General features: G+C 41.1%; 1 protein-coding gene across 2 annotated transcripts in view; it reads right to left on the bottom strand.

Moving 5' to 3' along the window:
• The window catches only part of abl1 (c-abl oncogene 1, non-receptor tyrosine kinase), a 44,418-nt gene that overhangs the window by 2,683 nt on the left and 16,593 nt on the right, over nt 1-25,142 (bottom strand). The window contains exons 1-9 of one of the 2 annotated variants that reach the window (XM_012869191.3): nt 16,200-16,828; nt 10,458-10,622; nt 7,997-8,292; nt 5,319-5,591; nt 2,369-2,453; nt 961-1,138; nt 576-760; nt 239-391; nt 61-150 (exon numbers count right to left, since the gene is read on the bottom strand). In XM_012869191.3, coding sequence (XP_012724645.2) covers nt 61-150; nt 239-391; nt 576-760; nt 961-1,138; nt 2,369-2,453; nt 5,319-5,591; nt 7,997-8,292; nt 10,458-10,622; nt 16,200-16,284 — 1,510 coding nt within the window. In that variant the 5' untranslated portion in view covers nt 16,285-16,828. Of the gene's footprint in view, nt 1-60; nt 151-238; nt 392-575; nt 761-960; nt 1,139-2,368; nt 2,454-5,318; nt 5,592-7,996; nt 8,293-10,457; nt 10,623-16,199; nt 16,829-25,142 lie in introns of those variants that run through there. The other variant, XM_012869190.3, reaches the window with a different exon arrangement.

Raw genomic sequence — 25,142 nt, 5'->3', positions numbered from 1 at the left:
TTTTTTTGTTTTTTACGTAGGACCACCAGTGCTTTAGATGTTAAAGGAAGCGGCTCTGACCATCAGAGATGCTGGACTCCTGGAACATGGTCTCGAAGGCTTGATGCGTCTCGGCAAACGATGGACGCTCTGAGGGGGTCCACCTCCAACCTGAGAGGAAAGAAGTGTAAAGCTTAAAAAACAAAAAAAAAAAGGCTTCTTATTTAATCTGCTTGCAGACTGATCTCGCAGCACTCACAGGCTCTCATTAACTCGTAGACCTTCTCTGGACAGCCCTCTGGCCGTTCCATGCGATAGTCTCTTTGCAGCAGCTCATACACCTGGGACAAGTCAATGCCGGGGTAAGGAGACATGCCATAGGTGGCGATCTCCCACAGCAGCACCCCGAATGCTAACATAAAAAAAAAAAAAAAAAAACACGTTAGTTTTGTCTTACGTTGAATAAAAGAACATATTTTAAGAGTTCACAGTGGAAATTAGACATTATGCAAGACATTTTTTATGCTACAAGCTAATAAATTCAAAGAAAAAGCGGAGGTAAAATTAAAGTGCTGTTCAGGAGGTAATAGACCTACCCCAGACGTCAGACTTTATGGAGAACGTGTTATAGGCCAGACTCTCTGGAGCAGTCCACTTGATGGGGAACTTGGCCCCAGCATGAGCCGTATACGTGTCTCCCGTCATTAATCGGCTCAAGCCGAAGTCCGCAACCTTCACCAGGTGGTTCTCCCCGACCAAACAGTTGCGGGCAGCCAAGTCCCTGCAGGACAGAACCCAGAAAGAATAGGGAGCTTTGAGAAAAGGAAACAAAAAGAACCCTAAAACTGAATGATTAGGAAGAAATAAAATGTCCTGTTCTGCTACATTATGGGCTTGTCATTCTTTTTGTGTCTGAAGAAGCCAAGACCACCAACTCCAGACACTGAGTATCTAATAAATGCTCCGATTTCACATAGACACCTGTGTATGAAGTTCTTTTTCTCCAGGTACTCCATGGCGGATGAGATCTGTGTGGCCATGTACAGCAGCACCACAGCGTTGACCTCCTCCTTGTTGCAATCCCTCAGGTAGTCCAGCAGGTTCCCATGGGTCATGAACTCTGTGATGATGTAGAACGGCGGCTCACGTGTGCACACTCCTGCAAGTAAAAATCACTTCTTAATGACGCGTTCAAAGCCTGCGATGCTGTTTTCTGATCCAGCACAGCTCTGAACTTCTCCACAACTTTATCCCTCATCTGTCTGGAGAGTTGTTCTGTCTTCATGAGGATGTTTGTTTAACCGATGTTCTCCAGCGAGCCTCTAGGGCCTTCACAGAGCAGCTGATGTTTAACTCTCATTACAATACCCAGTACTGGAATACATCATTGGACAGGAATTGGTGTTACTTCAGGGCCCCGTGTCAGAAAGCTGGATTAGTGGATACCGGAGTAATTTCTGGGGTAGATTCCTGCACATCCTGGCTTTTCCGTCTCAGAAAGCTCAGACGCCGTTACCCTGAGTCAAATTATGACAACAAATTACTCCGTGAAACAATCCTGCTACCGAGCAGCGTTGTTTTGGCTAACCCTGAGTTTTTCCTCCTTTTTAGCTGAGATCTGCACAAGGACGTGTCGGAAAAGGCGCGTCCTTATCTGAAGGAGCCTGTAGAGGCTGGAGCGCAAATGCATTTTTTGGATGTTGAATGAGTATAGCGTATGATACAGCGTTAACTCTATCACTCATGCATTGACCTTTTCAGCAGTTCTCTGCCAATAATATGTTTTTTTTTCTGCAGCACCAGCATAGTTTCTCTTTGTTAATTATGGTTTAATATTCTCCATATGTCTTCATTAAAGATTTCCAATTCCACCCGCAGGAAATGAGGACTTCCAAGCTTATTTCCTGCCATTAGTATGGTGAATCGCGTTATTTGCGTTTCATTGATGAGGGCGTATTTCGTGCTCGTGCTCAACTCAGAGTTGATTGGAGGCTGAGTTTAGTTACCTGAATGATTTCACCTGTCCTGAAACTAAAAAAACGCCGAGTATGACAGAGTGAGGACATCGTGAGGTAGAACTACTCAGGTACTCAGAGCAGCTTGCTTTCTACTCAGGTTAGAACAGCCATTCTTTCTGAAACGGGGCCCAGGTAACAGAGTAAAGGGGGTTAAATACAGCTGCATGCCACACTTTTCAGATTTTTTGCAAAACCATGCAATAATTTTCCTTCCTCTTCACACATGTCCACCATTTTCTGTTAGTCTATCACTTTTAAATTCTAATAGGATACAAATAAGTTTGCGGTTGTAACAAAAATAAATACACAGGCAGGGCGCTGCGATAAAGACACCGACCTGACTGGCTGGTTAGCGGGTTTTTTAAACGTACCTAAAAGCTGCACCAGGTTGGGATGTTTAATCTCCTTCATGACTGCAGCCTCCTTGAGAAACTCCTCCACCTCCATTGTGTCCTCCTACAAAATCGTAGCCAAACAAGAAAAGTTAGCTTGTAGGTGTAGTTCCGTCTCTGTGACAGCAGATGATGCCATTATTCATCAATACGGTCTCTCTCAGCAGTGAGTTAACCCCTCACGTTTAGGATTTTACCACGTCTTATCATGGGACAACACTGATATAAGCCTTTGATACAAACTAAAGCAGTCGGTGTACAGCCTGTATAATGGGGTAAATTTGCTGACCTCTCAAAATCTCCAAACACTACACTTATTGTTTAAACTACTGACAAAAAAAAGTGAGTACACCCTGAAGTGAAAATGTCTAAATTGTGACTAAAGTGTCAATATTTTGCGTGGCCACCATTTTTTTCCAGCATGGAGTTGACTTGAGCTTCACAGGTTGCTTTGCGCTCCTCCTCCTTCCATTGGGGGAAGCCCACAGATGCTCAGTAGGGCTTAGGTCTGGAGACACGCTTGGCCAATCCACCTCCTTTACCCTTAGTAACTTTAGCAAGGCATGGGTCGCCTTGGAGGTGAATTTGAAGTCTTTATCATGTTGGATTACAATATGTCACAGTACGTGTTGGCATTCATGGTTTCTCTCAATGAACTGTAGCTCCCCACTGCTGGAAGCCACACACCATGACGCACCCACCACCATGCTTGACTGTAGGCAAGACATGCTTGGCTTTGTACTACTGACCTGGTTGACACCATCATTATCCACATAGGATTATCCACATCGCTCTAATCCTGCATCAGTGACTCCTCATCAACAGGACCCAGGTGGTGAGGATGGGGAAGCGCAGATCTGCCCCACTGATCCTTTCACCCAGGACTGTTCTGCTGTCCGCCAAACAAACAGTGGTGAGGTTTGCAGGCGACACCACTGTGGTGGGTCTCATCTCCAACAATGAGGAGACCCACTACAGAGAGGAGCTCCAGGAACAATTTGATCCTGAACACGGGCAAGACCATGGAGGTGATAATAGATTAAAGGAGGTCCAGGAGGACCTCCTTTAATCTATGTAACACGCTTCTCTCTGCATACAGGGGGAGGTGGTGGAGCAGGTGAAGAGCATCAGGTTCCTGGCATTCACATCTCCTCTAACCTCTCCTGGACTGTGACCACCTCCCACCTGGTGAAGAAGGCCCAACAACGGCTCTTCTTCCTCAGAGAACTAAAATGGACTGGAAATTTCACTAAACTGCTCAAAACCTTCTACAGAACTACCATAGAAAGTGTTTTATGTCTCAGCATAACTGTTTGGTATGGAAGCTGCACAGTACAGGATAGGAAGGACTTGGCACGGGTGGTGAGGACAGCACAGGGGATTGTGGGATGCCGTCTACAGGATTTGGACTCAATTTATGCAGAATGAGTCCAAAGCAGGGCTAGACACATCTCCACTGATCCGACCCACCCAGGCAACGCACTGTTTGCTCCTCTACCGTCAGGCAAATGCTTCAGAAGCATTCACTCCAAAACTCAAACTTAGAAACAGCTTCTTTACAAGAGCTGTGAGGGCTATCGCCCCCTGATGGGAGACTGTGGTCCAACATATATATGTTAAAATCACTCCACTGTTATTGCCGTGCTTCCTCAGCAGAGGGCGATAGGCCCCTGCTGAGAGGTTGTCCATCAAATGTTACAACCATATGTTACAATCCATATAACTTTAAATAAGTTAAAGTCACTGTACTGTTATTGCCTATTTGTGCACTCTTCTCTCAGGAATATCAAATGCACATTTCTGTAAATGAAGCCTCAAAATAATTTCACAAAAGCACCTCATTACCTCATTGCTTGTGATGAAGGACGTCATGAAGGACGGACTAATCTAGGTAACATGGCTCATATCACTTGCGAAGGGACTGATATCAGAGCCCTCGGACTCTGACACAAACTTTTTTTTATCTGTCTTTATCTTTTGCACACTAATGTGGAAAAAAAGATGTACACGTTTGTTGCCTGTTTTTTGTGTGTGTACTCTAAGCCGGAGTATGAGCTGACAGGAATGTCGCCATTAGTAACAAGCGAAGACAATAAAGAATCTGGAATCAAAACCAAATACGTTTCTCTTGGTCTCATCAGACCACAGGACATAGGTCCAGTAATCCATGTCTTGTGGTCTGCACCTCTTCAGCAAGACCTTCTTGTGCATCATCATCTTTAGAAGAAAGGTTTTCTTCTGGGACAACAGCCATGCAGACCCAGATGTTGTGTGCAGTGCATGGTCTGATCACTGAAAGGCTGACCCACCCAATGCAGCAATAACAGCAGCACTTATACGTCTATTTTCTATAGACAACCTCTGGAGATGAACTTCTTTGGTCAACCATGGTGCGGCCTGTTCTGAGTGGAACTCATCATGTTAAAACGGCTCCGTTTTAGGGTGTTGCCCATCTTCCTATGGCCTCGGCCATCTTTATATAGAGCAACGATACTTTTCTTCAGATCCTTGGCGAGTTCTTTGCCATGTTGAACTCCCAGTGAGCCGTATAAGAGAGCGAGAGTGATAACACCAAATTTAACATACCTGCTCGCCATTCACACCTGAGATCTCGCAGCACTAGCAAGTCACATGACACCAGGGAGGGAAAAATGGCTAAATGGCCACATTTTGGACCTTTTTCACTTCGATGAGGTGTACTCAGTTTTGTTGCCAGCACATCGACAGCTGTGTGTTTAGTTATTTTGAATGGACACCATTATATAAACTAGACTACACTGTATCAGTGTTGACCCATGAAAAGATCTGCAAAACTGTGGTGGGTGTATTCACTTTGTGAGCCATTGTACCTGAAACACTTAATATGTGATCCTTGAGTTAAAATGTTACTTCCAGCTTGCGTAACTACGGTATGTGTGCTTCTTCTAACCTTAAGGGTCTTGACAGCCACAGTGAGGTTGTACTTCTTCCAGACACCTTCATAGACCTCCCCATACTGGCCCCCTCCCAGTTTGTGCTTCATTGTGATGTCAGTGCGCTCCATTTCCCACTTGTCGTAGTTGGGAGACACTCCATAGATGGTGGGCTTGTTGCGCTTTGGAGCCGGGTAATGCAGCGTGGTGATGAGGCCGTCCTGCACGGTGGAGTGGTGGTGTACCAGCTCCGCCAACGTGGTGAAGCGGCTCTCCGACGAGACGTAGAGCTGCGGGAGGAAAGAGATTTTACATACCAGGGATTTTGTTTTTAACTAGATTTTTTTTTATTTACTGTCCATATATATATGACATTTTTGAGAAAAATAACCAAATATACACTTTAATGTCATCATGAAATCAAAAAGCTTCATTGCTTTTAAACAAGCTTATACACATTGGGTGGAAACTTTAGAGCTGGAAGCGGTTCTATCTGGAAAAGTTATGATCTTGGTCCATTCCAAGCTTCATCAGGAAGTTGGTGGACAGAAGTGGATTGGTCAGGGCTCACTAGACAGACTTTTCCATTATTCCACTGTTGCATAATACTAAAAATAGTTTCCTTGTGCATTGCTTTATGTTAATAGCCTTGAGTGCATAAATTAAGGGAATACAGAGGAAAAAATAAGAAAAAAAACTGGCAACAAATACAGAGGAGTCTGAGAGCTGCAACTTGAGTGGCTGTTGATGTAATCTTCAGTTACCGGGGAAGTCCATCATACCAGACTTCTTACTTGCAGCTCGGAGGGAAGATGGAAAACCATATAAGAAAGGAGAACCTTGTGTGTCTGGTTCTCCATCTGCGTTTGTGCATTTGCAATTTTGTGTGTGTGAGCGTACTTTTCCTGCATCTGTCTGCACTAAGCATGTCTCAGCATGGGAGTCAGGATCCCAAGTCAGGCCTTGTGTTTGTGGTGCTGGTTGCAAGAAGCACTGTGAGGGTCAGAGGCATTCTTGTCATAGCTGGAGTTCCTGAAACCAGCTCACCTCGCTTCATCACAAACACGAGGGTGACACGGGCAAAATGATCTCACACAGAGAATTGCAGTCATATTCTTTACCCAAACCGACCTCCATAGGGGTCGGTTTGGGGAAAGAATATGGCTTTTATGCACAGTAAAATATCAGAGATTTTGAATTGAATGGCAACATATCTAGCAAGTTGCATGAAGTATTAACATTATTACAAAAATACATTACTTAATTATAGACTTTCAAAAGGATAAAACAGAGCTGCATGTTGCCAAACATAAAAAAAAAAGGTTTGTTTTCAGAAGCTTAAAAATGTTCTTCCCTCAGTAATAACCCTCCACACTAAATACTGGTAAGGTCAAGTCAACCTGTTAGTTATGGTCTGTTAACGGCCTATAAACAAATTAAATAAATCAATTAAAATATCAGAGTTTCAGTTTCCAACTGAGCAATCTCCAATCAGGGCTGGTTAAGCATAAAATCGCCCTCTTCTGGTCCCCAACTCATATCTGGGCGCATCGCTTAAAATAGATGCCCATAACTCTCACCGAAAGCAATGAATTCACTTTTCTCAATGAGGTAATCTTTTAAATAGGATTGCAGGCTCTATGAGAGGCGTTTCCCCTTTACAAAGTACAGGAGGGACAGGTAAAAGACGAGATTGTGCAAGCAGGAGGCTGTTTAATCCCTGCTTTGTAGAGACTAAGCCAGCATAAAAAGGTCATTTATGCTGTTGCTACTGGGAGCTTCCTTAAATAATAGCCATTCATTTTATACCTTCCAGCTTGCTAACAGCTCTGATCATTAAGTTTGACAGGGTATTAAAGCAGTCTGAGAGGTAGGACACCATCAATGGTTTGGCAAGAATATGTTTAATTTTAGGTGCATTTTTGCAGAGGTGGATAAATCCGGCTTCAGGAAGTAAAAACCCTGCCTGGTGTTCCTTCGTCCTGTTCACTGAACCATGTGACTTTAGTCCCCTGTCTCTGCTGTGGAGCTGGAAATGCAAATGGTTCGAACTAATCTCTGGACCTGATTTTTATTTTCTGAACCTAGATTTTCCTACCTCTCCATTTTTGATGACTTTTGTCAACTGAATTAATGATATTATCAAGCCATACGGTATATAAATATTTAATCCCTCACAGATTTATTCTTTTTTTTTGTTGCTTTGTATTGCCATACTTCATTGTTTAGGATCATCAAAAAACATGATAACCGTTCTCTTTATCATTATCTTCCTTTTATCGCCTCTTTCTTTCACCTTTTTCTCTTTTTTTCTCTTCTTGTTCTTCCTTTCCTCTCCTACTTTCCCATTGTAGTGTCCACATAATTTGAAATACTCCCTGCATGAATCATCATACAACTATTTACATGCATAAAGAAAAAAACAAACATGATAACCCGAGTAAATAAAAAAAAGATTATGTTATTTATTTTATCAAGGGAAAAAAGTTGTCTGAACCAACCTGGCCCTATGTGAAAAGGTAAATGTCTAAATCTAAACCTGTCAAGGCATTGCAAAAACAGGCAAAGATTCTTTAACATCCATTTGGAGGAATTCTGTCCCACTGTTTGAATAATTGTGGACCAGATTTAAGTCCATACTTTGACTAGGCCAGGCTGTATACAGTTTTAAATGTGTGCTTCCACTACTGCCCACCTTGCCATCTGATGCAGTGTTGATCCTGTAATGGTAGACTCTGCCCTCATAGCGCAGGGAAATGGACCTCTGTCCAGGGCTGCTCTCGCTCTCCCGGACCAGGAAGCTCCCGTTGATACCCGAGCTAAGCAGGTACTCGGCGGCGTTGCGTGACACGGGGCCATGGTACCAGCTGTGCTTCTCCAGGCTGTTGACTGGAGTGATGTAGTTGGACGGCACCCAACCCTGGCCATTCTTGGTCTGTGCCTCGCACCACTCGCCGTTGTGGTTGTAACCCAGAACACGCAACTTCTCCCCTATTCAATAAGAAAGAGTGGGATGAGACGATGTCATCTGAAGACATGTTTTTTTTTTTTTTGCTAAATCAGCATCAGCGTGTCATTATCGAGCTTAATTGATTCCGTTATCAGCCTTACTGGCCAAAAAAAAAAAAAACATCCCAATGCAACAGTCCCCTTAAAGTTATGTTGTGCTAGACATTTTCTTGTTTACTCAAGTGACTACATTCCCTCCTTCCTTCCTCCATTTGTCTGCGTGAATCATCTGCAGCATTGTGTTACTGTTGAGTGGAAAAAAAAAAAAAAAAAAAAGTCCATATGTCAGAAGACTGTCAGGAAGTGAGCTGAGGACAAAGGGGGTAGGAGAGGGGGACACGAACAAGGAGATTCCCAGCTGGAGTCACAACCTTACAGACCTGTTTGCCATCTTTAAACAGTCAAATGCTATCTGAACTACCAAAACCAGGGTTTCTACACATCTCTCTTGTAAAACAAGACTTTCCGGGAATCGGTTTTCCAGAATTTACCGTCTTTTACATTCATTCATTCTAAAAAGTGTGTCAGGCCAGACCAACTGGCTCCCATTTTCACTCAGCTCTTCAACAACCCAATGAAGCTGTGAGAGGTTCCCTCCAGCTTCATCACCTGGGTCTTCAAGAAACGCACCGTCATCACAGGGTTGAATGATGACAGGCCTGCAGCCTGGATGTCTGTGGTTATGAAATCCTTTGAGCGTTGACTGGCGTTGAAGCCGGGCAAACAGATTGGCAGATGATGGGACCAAACTTCAACTTGCACCACCCCGACCACCCAGGGATGTACGCCAGGATTTCAACTCGCCGGTGAGAACCACCTGGAGCTTTACCAGGTCAAGACAGTGGTGATGATGGTGGATTTTTAGAGAACTCTCCCCCACACTGCCCGCCCTCACCATCCTCAACAACAGTGTCTGCTGTGGATCTCTTCTGGTTTCTAGGAACCACCCTTTCTCCAGACCTTACCTGGTGGTCCCACAAAGACACTGTTCAGAAGTAGAAAAACTGATCTAAAAATAAGTAAAATGTTCTTACAATTAGTGTATTTGCCCTAGATTTCAGCAGGTAAATAAGATGATGGAGATGAGTTGTTCCTATTTTAAGTGCAAAAATCTTATTCTATTGGCAGATCATCTTATTTACCTGCTCAAATCAAGGATAAATGCACTCATTTTAAGAACATTTTACTTATTTTTAGTTCTGTTTTTGCAGTATACTTCCTGTGTACAGTGCAGCCTTCCGCAGGAGCTCCTGGTCATCTTCTACATGGCCATTATACTTAGACAGGTTTGTGAAAAGATTATCTCTGCAGACCCCACAAATCCTGGACACAAACTGTTCAGACTTTTACCTCCAGGTCGCCTCTACAGAGCACTTTGTACAAAAGCCAGTCGCCACAGAGTCCGTTTCTTTTCCCATTCCTTCAAATCTGATGAACACTTCTCAGTCAGAGTGAACGTGATATACACATACCTTTTTATATTTAAAATGTCTTCCTTTAGAGTAAAGTGGAACCAAAGTGAAATTCAAAGGAAGTCCAAGGAAGGTAGGAGGCAGAGAATCAGAAAGAAAAAGAAAGAAAGAAACAGAAAACAAAAGAATGATAGAAGGTACACTGCAAAAATAGACCTAAAAATAAAATAAAAAAATCTTGAAATTAAAGTATTTTTCCTTGATTATAGCAAATAAATAGGACTATTTGCCAATGGAATAAGATTTTTGCACTTAAAATAGGAACAATTCAGTATATCTAATTATCTCATTTTAGGGGTAAAAATACTCATTCCATTGGCAAATAATCTTATTTACCTACTCAAATCTAGGACAAATACATTCATTTCAAGAAAATGTTACTTATTTTTAGTTCTCTTTTTGCAGTGTAGGGAAAAAAGATGATGAGAGGGGCAAGAAATGAAGAATACAAATGAAAGGAGGAAGGAAGGATACAATGTGGGACACAGGGAAGAAAGGACAAATGAAAGATCCAAGGAAACATTTAAATAATGGGATGGGAAATCAAGGATGAAAATACAAATATTTTTCCATACCAATCCAAACTTGGAAACACTTTTCACCAAATTTTGTCTTACTAATCTCTCCGGTCTGCAATTAAAATTTAATAACAAATAAAAGAAAGTCGCTTCTCACCTTTAGTAATGCTCAGTGTGTTGTCGCCACTTGCTACGAAATCATAGAGCGCAACAAACAAGTTGGGGTCATTCTCACTGGGTCCTGCCAACAGGCTCTCTTTGGAGTTCCAGCGAGCTGCTTCAGACAGACCCTGACCCTCAAAGTCCGGTCTCTGTAGAGCTTCTACAAAAATACACAAGACAAAGAAACGGGCCGGTCAAAACATTTTACAAACAAATACACAAAGAATTCAGTGCAAAATGACAGCTGGAAAATGATGTAGACTTGTGTAAGCTTTGACCTCGCAAACTTTCTGGGACAATGCCAAGAAGACACTCCTCTATTGTGCTCTTTAATCTTTTCTTCTCTACATCAGCTTCCCAGTGGTGTTCAGCGACGGCTTCCAAGAAAATCCCCAGCTGAGACGCTTCTGTGGGATTAAACCTGATCTTGCCATCTTTAATGCTTCTGCAACATGTAATTTCCTGAATTGTCCTTACTCACTTTTATTAACTGTAGGATCTACATGTAGACAATAAACTCACATCAGACCATGAGAATAAGACTCCACAAAAGGGCTTTCAGGATATCTGCAAAGTGGATGAGCTTTAACCTCCCAGGGAATTTACCTGAGCTCAAAATCTGTATTATCGGTGTCAATTACAGTAATTTTAGGGTGGCAACGTTCAAGAATAAATGTTAAAATGCAAGAAAAAGGCTCTTCTTTTAAGAAAGAGGCAAAAAAAAAATAAATAAATAGGGTGTAGAAAATAAACACCTCACTAAACTGGTGTTCGTTGTCAACATGAACCACGACAGACAGGGTAGTTTAAGAGTTTCTACAGTGAGGTTCTGCAATAACTTAACTTTAGACTTTTTAAGACCATCATGATTGAAAATTAACACATCCATGAATTTCGATAAATTGTTTTCTTCACGTGTTCAATAACGTATGACTATAATAACTAATTTTGCAAATACCAGTTAAAAAAAAGAAGAAAAAAACGGAAAATTACGGTCTTGAGCTGGAAAAGGGTAGAGTGCCTCCTCCGGGTTGGGGGGGGGGGGGGGGGGGGGGGTGAAGAGATCAGACATCTCTGATCTGAAACGCACCGAACTCTACAGTATGACTTCAGAGGGATATATTCCAGATTAGGCTAAAAAGAACAGCCACAACACTACATAATGGTAGTCAACCAAAACTCCATGGAGTGATATAAAGAAAAACTGAAGGTAACCTTAAAGCTGCTTCCTAAATGTATAAATTATAGCCAGATAGATATGTTTCTGTCTAAAAAAAACTAAATTTTAATTGTAAAAGTACAGTATTTATGGGCAAACTGCTTCAGAATATTACACGTGTCTTTTTAGTGATTGTCCGAATCTAGTTCAATTAGGTATCTTAATGTACAACAACTGCCCCCTTTTTTAATCTTCTAATTCGTTTCTGACGCTCAATATGTTAAAGTTCTTGGTCAACACTCTTATTGCAACATTTGGTATTAGCCTCTGTAACTTAAAGCAGGAGGCTGACTGAGAATAGTGTGAAAGCAACATGTTTGGTGAAAAGGACTAAACCGAGATGAAAAGGATTATAGTTTGATATGATTCAATAAGCAGACAAGGATACAGCTCGTAGAACCTACTATAACGTTAAATGTTTACTTCTAAATGTAGCTTACCTAAGGAGATAACATTGCCCTAATAAGCAGGCACTGTGAAACGCTGCACTGAATCTAATATAACGCTAGGAAAGTGAAGAGCCAAATAGTTCATCACATGACATTGTTGACAAGTCACAGGAATCCTTGTTTTGAAAGGCAAGTGGGCAGAGTTTGGCTCAACAGGCCAGATCCACTAAGGGCTTGTTCTTAGATAACATCATGCCATTTTGCTCCTAGAAACACACCACATATTGTTTCAGAGTCTAAAGTCTATTGATTGGGTGTTGGTGAGTGCTGAAGGACTGACAACGACTGAAAAACTAATAAAAGGTGTGAAAATTCTAATTAAAGGCATTAAAGTATAATTAATGTCTCCAAATATGAGAGCTAGGTCCAATTCTTTAAATACAGATCATTTTCAATAAATAGAATGACATTTTTAATTCTCAGAGTGGCGTTTAAATAAGTATAATAAAATGACAAATGGATGAGGACATCGATGGTGCGTCATAGAAAAAAGGAACTAGCAAAAAGATGTAAATCTGAGATTAAGGATGACTATAGTACTAAAATCTTAGCTAGGTTATTAAATGTAAGCAGTAATGGCCACACACACATATGTACTAGAAAGGCCTAAAATACTGTAGGTCTGGCCCAAATAAAACACACATGAAAAAGAAAAATCAAGTAAAGAAATAAAACGCGCTGAATAACCGAGAAAGAAAATGAATGAGAACAGTTCTTGATCAGACTAAAGCTCTATGTAATTGCGAGGAAGAAATTACAGCAAGAATTGGCTCCATTTCTGAGCTGACCGTCAAAATGATTAAACGAGTGTGAGGCTTGTAAAGACTTCAGAGCGACGACTGCACTGCAGTAAGAGCGAGACGAGAGAATACGGGGGAAAAGATCATCTAAAACTTTAACTTTAAGATCAAACAACATCTCAGCAGCTGACCTGGTGGTCCATTTTGCTCACATATAATAAATCAGAATAAACATTTCCAGTTTTAAGTTAGACTTACCAAAAGTATTTGTATTGGATAAATGTGTGAGGAATAAGATTTTTTTGTTCAAATTAAGACATTTCCAGTCAGTTTCTTTTTCATTTGGTAGAACTGTCTTAAAAGCTGTGCGACTTGGCTGAAACATTTTGGGTATCCATCCAATAGTTGGAATTGTCCCATTTTTCCTGACAAAACTGGTGTAAACCAAGTCGCGTTTGTAGGCCCCCTTACTCCGAGATGCCTAATCATCCCTGCCCATAAACCTTCTACGACATCGAGAACTGCCATTTGTGATGACCGCCACCAAAATGTCATCTTTGTTATCCTTGGGGAACTTTGTAAGACACTTGGTGGTATGCTTAGGGTCACAGACCACTTGAGACACTCATTTGTGCCCAAGTTTTAATTTTCCGTCTAAAAGTGTGGACCAGCTCTTAAAAATATTGCTTAAATTTTTCCACAGGACGTTCTTACCTCCTTGTGAAGTACACCAGTCCCTCCAACAGCAAAGACTCCAAAACAAGATACTACCAACCCTGAACCTTTGATTAGAAGAATGTGACATGTGAATTTCTCCACTGTGAAATCAATAAAGTCCATTTTATCTTATCTGAACCATGCCCCGTTTTTTCCCTCCAAATGTAATGTTGATTATTGCTGCGTTCCAGTTGCAGTCGCAACACAGAAATCCTGCCTTCCAATCGGAAGAATGAAAAGAAATGGCCTCTAAAGTTGGATTTTCCCCTTGGAAAGTTGGAGAATTGTTTAAGGCCGATTGTCGGCTCCAATATGGCACCTCCTCGCATGATCAAAAGTAAGCAGTACAAGGGTAATGGCGCTATTTAGTGACGCTTTCACTTCCCTGCCACTCCAGCCTCCCCACTCACTCTTCTCCAGGCTTGCTTCTTTCTTCCTTCACCCCACGACACAACTACATCTAGTTCCTGATTTGTTGTTGCGGCACAAGACACAAAAGTTCAGCTTTTTCAACTCCAACATCTGCCGCTTTGCATCCATCACAGGTTTCGTGCCACTCTGGCATCGCTTCAATCGTCAATACAGCAAATTTTGAGTCATTAGAATTGCCTTTGCGTAGTGACACATCACTCCTGTGTGCCTACTGTGCATAGCGTTATCTTGTATACCTGTCGCTTGACCTGACACATTCGTGCTCAATGTGAACGCACCTTAAGAGTGCATCTAAAATCAATGCTACATGTAGCAGTTGCAACTCTGAACCAAACAAATTAAAAGTGGTGACTGCATGTGGAAAGTGCAGCTTTAGACTACGTTTACAGGAGCTACTATGTACAAAACAGGTTTCCTGTCGGTCGCCATATTGCCATTCGAAACTTCTGTTTTGTTTTCATTATCCCAACTTCTCCGACTGTGTTAACTGGAACACTGTTCACTTGGGTGTTAGGCTATTCCCAGCTCCTAGTTCCGACTTTCGAGGTAAACAGAACGCAGAAAAACTCCAAAAACATAAATTTTATATTTATTAAACCACAGGACATCTAGCCAAACGTTAGGTCTTTGTCCCCAAGTGGATTAGCAACTTATAATCTGACTTTTTGTTACTTTTGGAGTAATGTTTCCTTTCTAAAACAAGCCCTGTACCTACATGGGCTAAAAGTCCACTCAGTGTGGATAGCAACACTCTTACCAGCTTTAACCAGCTTCTTCAGAAGGCCTTTTGCATTTATTCTGGGTTTGATTTACACAGTTGGCTCCAGAGTATGTTCAAGCCTAGGATACCGAACAAGCCTCATTTACTGAATCTGTATGATGGTTAGACATTCTCATGGCTTCTATACTTGCTAATAGTTTGAGCAGATGAACATAGCACCTTCAGGCATGTGGAAAATTGTACCCATGGATTAAGCAGACTTGTGGAGCCCCACAAGAATCTTCTTGATGTCCTGCCGGATTTATTCTCATTTTCTTTTTCTTTTTTTTTTTACCAGTGACACACAAAGAACCAATAGTTTTGAGGTGTTGTGTTACACCCATAGGTGTGCCTCGATCTTGTTCAACTGCTGCAAATAAACTTATAAAAAGCTTACAAAGCCAAAACATCATCATCGGGATTTTTCCAAATAGTTTGAAAGGCACAGTAACCTAAAGTGGATGTAAAGTTCTGACTTTAAACAAGCTAAAAAATAAATTATAATAAAAAATATTTACCAGATAAAAATAATAGAAATTCTAACTGAACTGTAATAAGTTCAGGGATTTTTTTTTTTTTTGCTTTTTTGTATCGCTGCTATTTAACATGAAATGACCTAAAATGAAGAATGAGATTTGGTTTTAACCACTTGACATACTGGATTACAAGAAGAAAAGAATAACCAAGCTCAACAAAGAAGAGCAGGGAACAGCTTAAAAGGAAAAAATGTGGGTTGCAAAATAAATTATTTTTATAATCTACTACCTTGCTTTAAGTATAGACACTGGCTACAAACAATAAAAACGGCAAACAGAAATGAGCAAAAAATGAATAATCCTGCTTCAAGATTGTATTTAAAGTGGAACATATTGAGATCTGTAGTTCCTCCTATATTATATAAGACAGTCCCTATCTACTGCATTGTAATGATAATTGTATGCACTTTAACTAAACAACACTAAAATCAATGTTCTTCTAAATATGTATTGGCACAGTGAAAAGCTAACGAAGTAGTAAAGCACAGAAATGAAGTGAAAAGTACAGACAGAGATTAGACTCCCCCAAACAAGAGTTAAGTGGGACATGGCCAGGAGTCAGATTTCCTTGTATTCTTTTCGCTGTCTTTTTTTCCCACTTTTTTTCCTCTGCAGCCAGCCAGAGTGTCTGGCCTCCTTCACCCGTCCCTGAGCTTACGCTCTGCTTACCCTCCCCATTTTTTAGTTTCCACAGCTCAAAAGTTACTGTTAAGGCTTATCGTCGCAAAACCTCAACTTTATCTTTACTCATTAGCCCTGACGTTTATCCTCCTTTTTGCCATGTCTATTTCCTTTTTATCTGTTTTTCTATGGTTGCAAAGTAGACTGTAAAACATAGGCCCGAGCCTAAAGACAATGCCACAGTCGCCATTAAGTATCCTTACCTTCCAAGTAACAGCTGGAGGATGACGAGAGGCCTTTCTTAGATTTACACCCCACCAATTTCAGGCATATCTCCAACATTTTCATCTGCTTTTTTTCCCCCACCTTCCTGCTGAAATTATAGCCGCTTGATCGAATCCGATGTCACTCAAAAGTTTCTCTCTACATTTGTCCCAAAAAAAGGAAAGATCAAGCTCAAATGTGAAAAGTTTTGCTTTCGTCGGGTCGTTCCAGCCGCTGTATTTCCTTCTCGTCTTCCCTTTCCTTTTGAAAACCAAAACAGCAGCTTTCCGGCAAAGCCTACCAACTTTTCCTTCTGAGTGTCTCCATTTTTTTCCCCCTCCCCGTTGACTTCAAGACTTTTGGCTCCCTCCACTTTTAGGAGAGGAAACAGAAATCCAGAGAAGCAGGTAAGATTCCCGAGTGCTGGTAGGCTTGTAGAGGTGTAAGTTGAGTGGGCATTAGAGCAGTTTGAGCGTAGCCATGCCTCGGTCCTGTCCCCTGTGTGAGCGTGTATCTGAGCCACAGGGACCACTCGTGCTACAGCAGCCAACAAAGGGCCTCTTTCAAGCTCTGCCTGCTCCAGTCAATGACATCAGCTGGGCCCTCCCACCTCCAAAAGTGGGAAGGAGAGACCGCTACCACACACAAACACACTTTTCCAGAAGATTACCAACACCTCACCAGGCACTGAGGAACCAAACTTCATTTCAGCTTTTTAGGGTAAAAGCTGCAAACGTCTAATTCTAATCACCCAAATAGTATTAAACTCTGCATTATTTCTTTTAACCATTTCCATTCTCCCTCTTTTGAAGTCAAACAAGAGACTAAAAATGCTCCTCCTCCCATTTTCAACCCCTTCCCCCCTCCATGTCTTTCTACTATTCTCTGTCCTCATCAGGGTTTTTTCCCCATTTCTCCACTCTCAAATGTTTACAGGTTAAGGAATCATTTCTGGAAACAGGACTGGACCACTACTGGACCATAACTAAAGCTCTCGACTGAAACTGTAACTACATTAATGTTTTTCCTGTACTTCACACATACCCGAAAAAGACCCGAACTGAGTCATGCCCCCCCCCACCCCATTGTTTTCATTTTATAAAGAGAATGAAATATAATCGGAATACATCCAAATGAGAACTCAAATGTTATTGTACTATATGTATCACTATATGTTGGATTGCATTACTGGGGAGACAATAGGTCTAGTGAACAAAAATCTACATGTTAAACCATATAACAATAAGCACATAATTTTTGATACTAGTATTGTGTACATAATTACATACTACTAGAGCTCTGCCTCTTTAATAAGCATTTCCTCTTGGGATGGGCAATTGTATTCCTTACTGCTATTAGGGGGAAAATGGTTAAATTGGGATCTGTTTAATGATAAACGAATTGATGTTTAAGGAATTCCATGCAGTATGATTTTTTTTTTTAAATTACTTATGCTGTGTAAAGTTTTTGTTTCACTGTTTGTTCCATCGAGGGATCACTAAATATGTGAAAATATGACTGAAAGCAATTGCTGTGAGCAGTTTAGCTGCAAACGTCCTATGGTTAAGGAAACTGGCGTACTGAAGCAGTACATTGGATTTAAAGAGTAAAATCGACTTTTCTGGCGAATAAACTATATACATGGATGTCTTTTAGTGCTGCCTAGATGTCCCATTCATTATTTTGACAAATTGAAATCCTGCTTTTGTGTCTAAAACGGTGTACTCCATAGAATTTCGAATCAGTATTGGTATAGGCTCGAAAGAGTTTGCGACATCAGCCAGAAAAACTGTCACTAGCTCTGCCACTGTCCTGTACATGCCTCTGTAGCAATCTTTAGCTTAGCATTTTATAAATTTACTTTTCAGTTTATTTAGCATTTATTTACCTTGTGGGCCAAGTAAAGCTAGGTTTATACTCGTGCGTTAAACAGGGCCTGAGGGTGCACAGAGATGGCACACAATCTTGGCATCTCCGTCCCTGTGTGCAGGCCCCACGCACTGTCGGCAAACAAATCATGCACCTTCAAGTTTTTGAAACTTGGCGCGGACCGCATGCGCACGTTTCATTCAAAATAGGAGAGTTCAAAGGAGTTCTTGCCAAGCAAGTTCCCCTGTACCTACACATCAAATGGCAAAGAAGTTTTAAGCAGCACAGTTAAATGCTGCTACTTGCAGCATAAATCAAGTCTAAGACAACGACCCACAGTATCTTGAGCAATCAGCTCTTATTTAGTAAAACAAAGTGTCTTGTAAAACGTTTTATTAAAAAAAAAAGATTCCTATGGGCGTTACAGACAGGATGTATTCACTACTTCATGTCTTTAAGTATGCAGCGGGTGAACATACTGTATAGAATTAACCTTACACTGTTGCTGTTCTCCAAGATCTTTCCCTGTAAAAGTGGTCTTTTATTGTAGAAATCTTTAGTAAGAAATGACTTGAAACAGAAACTATACTTTAGCATATTTGATCTAACAAGCCAGAGGAATGATACAGCTTCAGTACTGGACTCTAATACATAAACACAATGCAAGGGAGGGTAAAATCAGAAGGTGGAGAGTGACAAACTCTTGGTTATGTCAGCTTAAATGGATCAGCAAGGACATGCCCCAGCAACCTTAATGTACATACATGAACTTTGCATTAAGATTTCCTACATTTTGATTATTTTACCTTACCAATTTACATCAATGAAGCTGAGGTTAGGCTTCATTGTGCCCTTAAACTGCCCCTCTGGGACAAATAGGTTTCACTGAGTTCAATTCAATTCAATTCAGTTCTGTTAATGCGGTACCGCGCGCGAGCTATTTTTAGAAACACGTCACGATGACGTCACATCACGTGGTACGCAGTGGGGCAAACTCCGCCGTCGTTTCGCTGTAAGAGACGTGCGTTAGCCTAGGTTTTACTCGGTAAACGACTGTTTTTTCCAAATCTAAGACCATGGTTTTTAAACATTGTTGCTATGGAACGTGCAACAGCGACTCGAGTTACGCTGATCGGTCGCATATGAAGGATGTTTTCTTCAAGACTGCCAAGGAGAAATGTGTACGCTGGGACCGGGGCGGTCGGCCTACACAATAGATCAACCCGGAAAAAGTTACCAAATTCAAGTACATATGTAGCAAGCATTTTGTCGGAGGAAAGGGCACAACCGAAGAACATCCTGACCCAATTCCAGCGACATCAAGTCAAGGTAAGAGTATTTTGGTGGCCGACATGTTAATAAAGTAGCGCCTGCTACCATGACAGCATATAGGCTATCATGGTAGCAGGCGCTAACATGATAGCCTGCTACCAAGGCTTACTCAAAAACATTTCAAATGAGACAAACATTAAACATATACCCATTCCTGGACGGTGATTGCAAACAACAACAAAAAAAAAAAAACGGCCGACGCTGCCATGATCGCCGCGCAGGAAAAAAAAACAAAGCTTACCGTTCATCAACTCGGCCAGTTTTCCAGTCTTTTTAAGCCCTCGAACCTCAAGCCATCATTTGAGCTGAAGGTTGGTGTGTTCTTCGACAGTGCGACCAATAATCCGTGTGTCTGGGACATCGTCTTGGGAAAGTTTAACGGCTGTAAAGTCGGTCATATCTGTTATCCGTGCGTTCTCTCCTGTATGCCCTACCTAAGCGGCAAAAGGGGCGTTGCTCTTGAGACGGTGACGTCACGTGCGCGGTACCGCATTGGCCCTGACTGGCTTTTGGAAACTCAAACATTGTATCTTTTTTCGATCAGTGAAGGCTTTACACCTAAAGTGCTACCAAGTCCTGCTGCCAATTACACTTTTCAGTGTGGATGTTGTTACAAAGGAAAGAAGACTCAAAGTCAACCGTGTTGAGTATTTGAGTTGTCGGAAAAGAAAAAAAGTCATAGGGAACACAGAACTGCTTGAAGCTATGCAAAAGGAATCCATTTTGTACAAGCTGTTAAGCCTCTAGCATGAAACAGGATAAAAAGAAGGCTAAGTAAGTTGCTCCGTTTTAACATTTCTAGCTTTCAACCTGTGTCACGGAACATGCTAAATTTAGAAATTTCAACAGCCTTCGGAAGATCTACAAGTTAGGGTAATGCTCACAGAGGATGCCGTGATATTAGCCACAATAACTGTGCTTGCAAATAAGTAAATGAATAAATTAAAGGGCCTCATCTTAGGGTAAAAAGTTTTCCTCTTTAGAGTACTTTAACAATATATTTTCCTAAACATATATTCAACTTTCGGGACTGATATAGTGCAACGTGTTATAGAAGCCCAGTAGAGTGCGTTGGCAAAAGAAAAGAAAAAAAATCTATATTTTCCAAAATTAAATCTTTAGGAGTTGCAAATTTGAATTAATTGATGAAATCAATTTATCGGCCAGCCTTACTGTATACCTAATAACTGTGGACATAAAAACTACTCAGTGTAATGACCTAACATAACATGACAATTAAAATCGTGATGTTTGGAAACCGCTTTCCATGACTCAAAAGATATTCACTGATAAAACAAAAACACAGTGAATGCAATATTCCACATGCATGGAAACCTGCATTAACAGTTAATACAACTACAATAGCAGCCTTGATATCATTATAATGGCTGTGTATGCATCTTTCAGATCAGCAGTCACAGGAACCCTTCAACATAGCATTAGTCTGACTTCTAACAATCTTGATATGCTGAACCTCAAATCATTTGTAACCATGACGCCCCCACCCCCACCCTATATCATCACTGCAGTGTTGGTATGGCAAACATTTGCCTACTTTTCATGTACCACCCCAAAACACCAATTATAAAGAAATGCAGGCTTCCTCGAACACTAAGGAAGGCCCATTAACTTACCGCAGCCACATAGTGTTGGGGAGGATGAGAGGATGAGGGCAAGAGAAGAGGGGCTGTAAAAATGGAGGCAAGAAGAAAAAAGGTTGCAGATGGAGAAGCACGAAGCACATTGTTTGGAAATGAGCTCATAGCAGAATAGCTTGCGTTTTATACTGTGGACTAATATGTTAACAGTTAGCTGACGTGCATCCACCCACAAGATGGTTGCTGGTGCTTTGTTTCTCACTCCTCCTGGATACACAATTTATTTCTGTAAACCTTGATGAGAAACTACTGGTGCTTTGTTGCTATAACTTTTACCAAAAAAATGTTCCTAATGCTCTTTCATTTGGTGTCAGTTAACATTTAAAGCAAACAAGCGTAAAGAAAGGAAAACACCCATGAAGCAGGTACTACGTATTGGCCATGCGCATGTGTGTTTGCACATGTGGCTGTTTACTCTGGGCTCTCTGTTGAATGCAGCCAGAGTGTCTGAGGCATGCAGACAAGCAGATGACGTTGGGGGACTTAGATTTCTGTATAATTTGCCACTTAGTGTAGTCCACATGGAGGAATGGACACTTAAGTTCAAGGTTAAAGATTCACATTACCTTCTGGTAATGGTCACCAACGCGGACGCCCCATTATAGCGGAACCTCCATCCCAGTCCTTCCCAGTCTCAAAATCATTTTTTTCCCCCACTACATCAAGAAATTGATGTAATGGAACCCTAACCTTCTTAGTGCTGTAAAGGTAAAATTATCCATGGGAGAGAGCATACAGGCTGGTTTTCCTACCTCCTTCCTTACTAACTGCACTATTCGGACTTATCATGGCGACCGCTGATGCACTTCTGCTTTGGCTAAAGAGTCCTTGCTCTATAAGGGTATTCGGACTGAGCCTCAGCCTCTCTGCCGCTAATCTCAACAATGATATGCTGCTGGAAGTTTAAGCTCTGCCAAAACGTCAAGTACAGCCAGAAAAACCCATGTGAGCTTCTTTGTCAACACGACAAGCAGAAAAGCATTTTTCAGAGAAACTTTGCATATCTGGTAGACGGACAAGACAAAAAAATATCGAAATGCTTAACAATGCTACATGCTAAGCTATCGCTACAAGCTAAAGCTAAAACACTGATGTTTGAAAGCACCATAGAAAGGTCAATCAAACTAATGTTTCTGCAACATTAAAGTCAGCGCATTTCCTGAATGACAAAAGCTAACGATATCTGTCTGAATGTTGGATTCATATAAACAGACAGCCCAATGACAGTTTTGTCAGTCGGAGCTCCCTGTTGATATGTACTTCCCAGGTGCAGAGTTCAGTGCCACGTAATGCTCCGTTCTGCTGAGGTTCAAATCAACGCAGTAAAAAGTTCATCAGTTGACAGGTTAGTCTGCTAATAGTGAACCAATGAAACAAATCAGTGGACCCACTCTATTACTCTTCTGTTTAGTTGTAATTGGAATCTACTGTGGAAGTATACTGAAGTTGACAGAGCAGAAAAAAAGTGTACTGTAGCAAAGCCTGTAGCTAAAGCAGGCACACAGCGGCACTCTAAACATAAGTGTAGAAAAATAAAAATTGCAAGACTGAATCAAAAGTAAATACTTCTATAAAAGGGTATTAAAACATATACCAGTGTTATCTTGTCTACTGTTAGCCAAACGGGGAAGTGACAAATGATTTTTTTTATAAACAAGGCCTGAGTTGTGTCCTATTTATTGGTTTAGCCCTAATTACTAAAGTTAAAGTTAATTTTTGTCATATCACAGTTATTCAAATCTTTTGCTCCTAACCAGAAGTAACTGTGTGCTTTAAACAGCGTTATCGACAATGGCATTGAGTATTTTTCTTAATGTCGGAATCAAGTTTGGAAATTTTAAATTCATGACAACCCCAGGTCAAGTAGTTGTCCATCAACAAGATTAAGTTGCTGTGCAAAGCGCCTTACTTGAGGGCAGAGGAAAGGCCAGACAAATGAACAAGTCACAATACCGCTGCAACTTGAGTGCAAATATATAGGAAACATGGTCCTAATCCACACAAATGCCATTTAAATTGACTCCAAGTAATGTGATTACAACACATTAGGGGAGGGGAATTCTTTTTGAAGAGATTAGCAAAGCAAGTGCAAACAAGAGAGAAAGTTGTTGCTGAACTCACCACTGTCACTCTGGACTTAACTCTGTGATTTAACGCACAGAAAGACAGCACTGGGATAAATACTGACACACAGAACTAAAACAAGAGAGCTACCAAGTCTAAATGTTTTGGAATTGTTATCTAGATGCCTGAGGAAAGACCCATTTGCCTGAATACCCGCCTGAGTAAAAACAGCAACAGATGCACAGAGCAGAGACTCCGGCTATGAGACTGCGGAGCTGCAGTGGTGAAACTGTTCAGGCTTCTTTCAGCGTCTAAGTGGATCCAGATGCAGCTAGCTTTACAGCACCACGCTTATCCTCTTACAGCGCTATGAAGAGAAGTTTTATGCAACACAAAGGAACAGAACAACACACCAATAAAGTCAAATTTGAACTGGCAAGGGGGGAAGAAAAGTAAAGAGAAAGCCAAGCAATGTATACTAAAATTAAACAATTTAAAGCAAGATAAATCTACGCTAGAGAGAAATGATATCCCAACATTTCTTGCAAACACTTATAAAGGAAGTTAAGTGTTCAGATTGTAAAATCGTATCCAACTGATACATTTATTTGTCAGTAAGACAAACAAGGGTTTCAGCACAAGATGGCAACTCTGAGCTGACCCTAACTCTTGTCGTTTTGCGTCTGAGGTAACAGGTTTTCTGTTGAGAAAACAACAGCTGTGTCTGGAGCTGTGGTGGCCTGCTTGGGCATGAAGCGGGGAACGGCAGTGGGGGAAGTTTTTTCCCTGCATAAGAGCTTGTGTGTGTGTGTGTGTGCATGCATGGAACCAGGTGGTGACAAGTTCACAGGCTGCATTCCTAGCGTCACTTGGAGGCGCTCTCTGGGCATGCAAATGTATGTATTGTGTGTGCAAAGTGGGGAAAAAGATCACTTATGTTGCCATGACATTACAATGATACCATAACTGAGCTTTAAAATGTATGAGAAAATCCATTGCAGTAACGTAGGGCTTAAACCAGTGTTAATTGTCATAGTTTAATTAAGTTCCAGTCCTCTGACTACATTTAATTGGGATTTAGTTAAATTTCAGTAACCTGTGATCAATTTAGTTTTAATCTAATTCAGTTGATTAAAATAAAAGTCATGGGGGAGGGGTAACTTGGGTTAGGGCTAGACCTGTAACTTCCTATCTGTGCTATCTGTTTTGTTTTGTGGTTAAGTCAGTCTGAGCACAGACTAACCTAGAATGGGTCACATGACCCTTTCAGCGTAAGATCTGACTATCTCAAGTTACCGTATTTTTAGGACTACAAGTCAAACGTTTTTTCATACTTTGGCTCATCCTGCAACATCTGCAACATATCGATTTTAAATGGTAAATCATAATGACCAACATGAACCAAGTAGTAAACATTACCATCTATAGCCACAAGAAGGTGGTCTTGCCTTGTGAAAACTATATGCTGAAACATTAACTTATAGACAACAAAGACAGAGCACATGTTTGTAGGTTGTTTTGCTGTTTCAGTATGCATTGCGTGGTGCAGCTCGAAAGAAGAGCGCAGACCGCAACAGAACCCTGTTACTGGGCTGTCTGTGAAGCTTATAACAGCTAGCGCTAGCTTACAGGTCAGTTGTCTGGGCAGTTTACACCTTTGTTGATGCTGCATGCTGCTATCAAACATTCACGTCATATTGTTAGCTTAGCACGTAGCACCACCATGCTCACGGTCTAATTTCAGTGTCATTTTGACAACTTTCAGCGTTACGGGCTGTTAAGAACTTTCTGGGTTGGTGGCTTGTTTTGCTTATTTAGCCCATTCAAACTCACAGGTATGTTCCATACTATTCAGCTAATTGTGGATACAGTTGTGTAATTGAATAAATTGCCTTACCAGATTAAATGTCAGTTTTAAGTCTTGGATAGTGTGAAATAAATTTCTAAATAACTGCGATTTATAGTCTGGTGTGACTTAATAGTCTGGTGTGACATGTTTTTTCCCCTTTATGACGCATT

The sequence above is a fragment of the Fundulus heteroclitus genome, chromosome 8 (genome assembly GCF_011125445.2).
Source record: "Fundulus heteroclitus isolate FHET01 chromosome 8, MU-UCD_Fhet_4.1, whole genome shotgun sequence".
Lineage (NCBI taxonomy): Eukaryota > Metazoa > Chordata > Actinopteri > Cyprinodontiformes > Fundulidae > Fundulus > Fundulus heteroclitus.
The sequence above is the reverse complement of the archived record's forward strand: the minus strand, read 5'-3'. Positions and strand labels throughout refer to the sequence as shown.